The following is a 2,665-nucleotide window of genomic DNA, read 5'->3' as shown; positions in this document are numbered from 1 at the left end:
TCCCTTTTGACAAGGTCCACACACTTTGTCTTTGGAAAATTTTAGCTTAGGCAATCCTTTGACTAGTTCATCCTTACTAACCTCATTTAAGAGGTCCAAGCTAGCATGTCCTAGTCTCCGGTGCCATAACCAAGATTCATCGCTAAGTGATAGTAAACACTTGCCATCTTGGTTTTCAAGCGTTTCTAAGTCAATTAGATAGATATTTCCCTTTCGATATCCCTTAAAGACTACTTCATTATTCATTAGTTGAATAACATAGCAAGCTCTAGAGTCAAAAGTTACTCTATAACCTTTATCACATAATTGACTCATACTTAAAAGATTATGCTTTAGACCATTAACAAGCCACACATTTTCTATACCGGGAGAATTAGAGTTACCTATCTTGCTTATCCCCATAACTTAGCCTTTAGCATCATCTCCAAAAGTGACGCTTCCTCCATCTATGCTCTTCAAGTTAGCAAAATTGGAGATTTGGCCCGTCATGTGCCTAGAGCAACCGCTATCAACATACCATAAGGTTTTATGGGAGACGGTCTTCTTTGGCACCTTAGGAGTAGATTCCTCCTCAAATGCCATGAAGCAAAGATTTGCTCTATCTTCTTCTTGACATTCATTATCGGAATCCTCCACTTCATCATCCCAAGTAGCCGCTAGACCCTTCTTTTCTTTGATTGGGAAGGTTCTTTTAGCTCCCACTCTACATTTGGTTTAGTATGACCCGGTTTACCACATCCATAGCAAGTAACATCTCTTCTAGGAGAGGGATTAGAAGACTCATTCTTAGGAGTGAAAGGCTTCTTGAAGTTAGAAGAATCACCTTTTTGCTCATATTTTTTGAATTGGTCTTTCTTTCTTAGCTTCCACTCCCTCACTCTCTTTGCCATCAAAACGATATCTTCATCATCTTCATCATCACTCATGTTGAGCTCCTTCTCAACCTTGCTTTCAATTGCCTTAGCTTTCAAAGCAATTCCCTTGTTCTTCTCATCTTGAGCCTTCTTGAGATTATTGATTTCCTTTATGTAAGTCATCTCATGAAAAAACAAGTTTCCGATGAGCTCATCGGTTCTCAAGTTTTTAATATTACTTGACTCCTCAATAGCAGTTATCTTCGGATGCCAATCTAGGATATCCAATGAACGAAGAATTTTGCCATTGATCTCACCAAGAGTATAGTGCTTACCGAGTTTCTTGAGATTGGTAGTGATGGAGAGAAGACGGTTGGTAATCTCGGTAATAGTCTCATTAGGCTTGTTCTTGAAACTCTCATATTCACTAATGAGAAGCTCCACCTTCTTGTTTTGAACTTGAATTGTACCTTCATGATAGTTGCCAAGAATCTTCCACATCTCCTTAGCAATTGTGCAATGTTGAACTCTATATTGCTCCTCCTTGCACAAAGAAGATATGATCACACAAATAGCCTTCCGGTTGAAGCCATTTGCTAGAGTTTGCTCTCTTGTCCATTCATTTCTTGGCCAAGGCACTTCTATACCATCTTGTTCCTTTGTTGGAGCCTTGTAGCCACTTAGCACAATATCCCAAAGATTAACACCATCCATGTCAAGATAGTTTTCCATACAAAACTTCCAATTAGGAAAATCCGTACCATCAAAGAAAGGACGAGTGTATGAACGAAGTTTTCGGTAGCCATAGATCGATAAGCTCGCAATTAAGTAAGGAAATGAGCAACTCAGCTTTGATACCAATTGAAATCCCTAAATAGCTACCTTAGTGTGGGGTGAATAAGGTTTAGTAGGTAATTAAAATTTAAATGAGAGTTTGAGAAGAGAGAAATTGACACAAGCAATTTAGAGTGGTTAGGATCACAAATCGATCCTACTCCACTACTCAATCAAAGATTGAGATTTTAGAATCTACTAATTGAGATAGTGTTTTAGAGATAAACACAAACTTTACAAAGAGATTTCTAAGAGATAATCTCAAACTCACAATGTGCTTTTCTAAGGCTAAACACAGACCTACAACACTAATGATTGAATCACAGAGATTAATCAATCAACAAAGAGAATGAGCAATCAATAAATGATGCACAATAAATTTAGAAAGAATAAATTGAATGCTTGAGAATGTTTGTTGTTTCTATAGTGTCTAACCTCATAAATGAGGTAGACAAGGGGTATTTATCACCACAACAACAAACCCTTGAATCTTCTAGAAGAAAACTCAAGTTTGGGCTAAAAACCGTCGGTCGCGCGCGAGATCCCTTACGTCGCGCCCGAGATCTTTGAATGTTAGGAATTCAGCCAATGGTTGAAGGCCACTTGTCAAGCAACTGATGGAAGACTCTGAACTAGACGTTAGACCTTCAACGGTCATATTCATCGCGCTCGTTATTCATATGTCGCGCCCGCGATACACTTGAAGAACAAAGGTGTTTGGACTAGCCAGTATATCGCGCCCGTGATTTGGTTTGTCGCGCCCGAGATCAATGGATCTCGCCCGTGATGCTTGAGGCATCTCGGGCGTGAAAACCTACTGTAACTAGTGGGAATTCCGATTTTCCGATTCTCGCTAGAAAGCTCCAATTCGACCTGGGATGGTTTCTATATGTTCCTACACACTAATAAACATGATTAGCCTCTTAAAATTGATTGTCAAACTCAAAATTAGGGTTCAAATGGGACTTGGTCCAACA

General features: G+C 39.2%; 1 protein-coding gene across 1 annotated transcript; it reads right to left on the bottom strand.

The window, feature by feature from the left end:
• Nucleotides 1-405: 405 nt before the first annotated feature.
• LOC126672445 (uncharacterized) lies at nt 406-2,352 on the bottom strand. The gene is made up of 3 exons (XM_050366393.1): nt 2,239-2,352; nt 734-1,703; nt 406-671 (listed from the first exon to the last, which is right to left on the bottom strand). Exons 1-3 carry the CDS (start codon nt 2,350-2,352, stop codon nt 406-408), a joined length of 1,350 nt encoding a protein of 449 aa, XP_050222350.1.
• Between the last annotated feature and the right edge of the window lie 313 nt (nt 2,353-2,665).

The sequence above is a fragment of the Mercurialis annua genome, linkage group LG3, assembly GCF_937616625.2.
Source record: "Mercurialis annua linkage group LG3, ddMerAnnu1.2, whole genome shotgun sequence".
Classification (NCBI taxonomy): Eukaryota; Viridiplantae; Streptophyta; class Magnoliopsida; order Malpighiales; family Euphorbiaceae; genus Mercurialis; species Mercurialis annua.
The sequence above is the reverse complement of the archived record's forward strand: the minus strand, read 5'-3'. Positions and strand labels throughout refer to the sequence as shown.

What these genes read in the sequence shown, in the direction of transcription:
- LOC126672445 (XM_050366393.1), bottom strand. Translation starts at nt 2,352, where the DNA reads ATGAATATGACCGTTGAAGGTCTAACGTCTAGTTCAGAGTCTTCCATC. An exon ending in TCAAAGATCTCGGGCGCGAC is followed by an intron (nt 1,704 to 2,238) that starts GTAAGGGATCTC and finishes TTGGTATCAAAG; the next exon opens with CTGAGTTGCTCATTTCCTTA. An exon ending in TGTTACTTGCTATGGATGTG is followed by an intron (nt 672 to 733) that starts GTAAACCGGGTC and finishes TCCCAATCAAAG; the next exon opens with AAAAGAAGGGTCTAGCGGCT.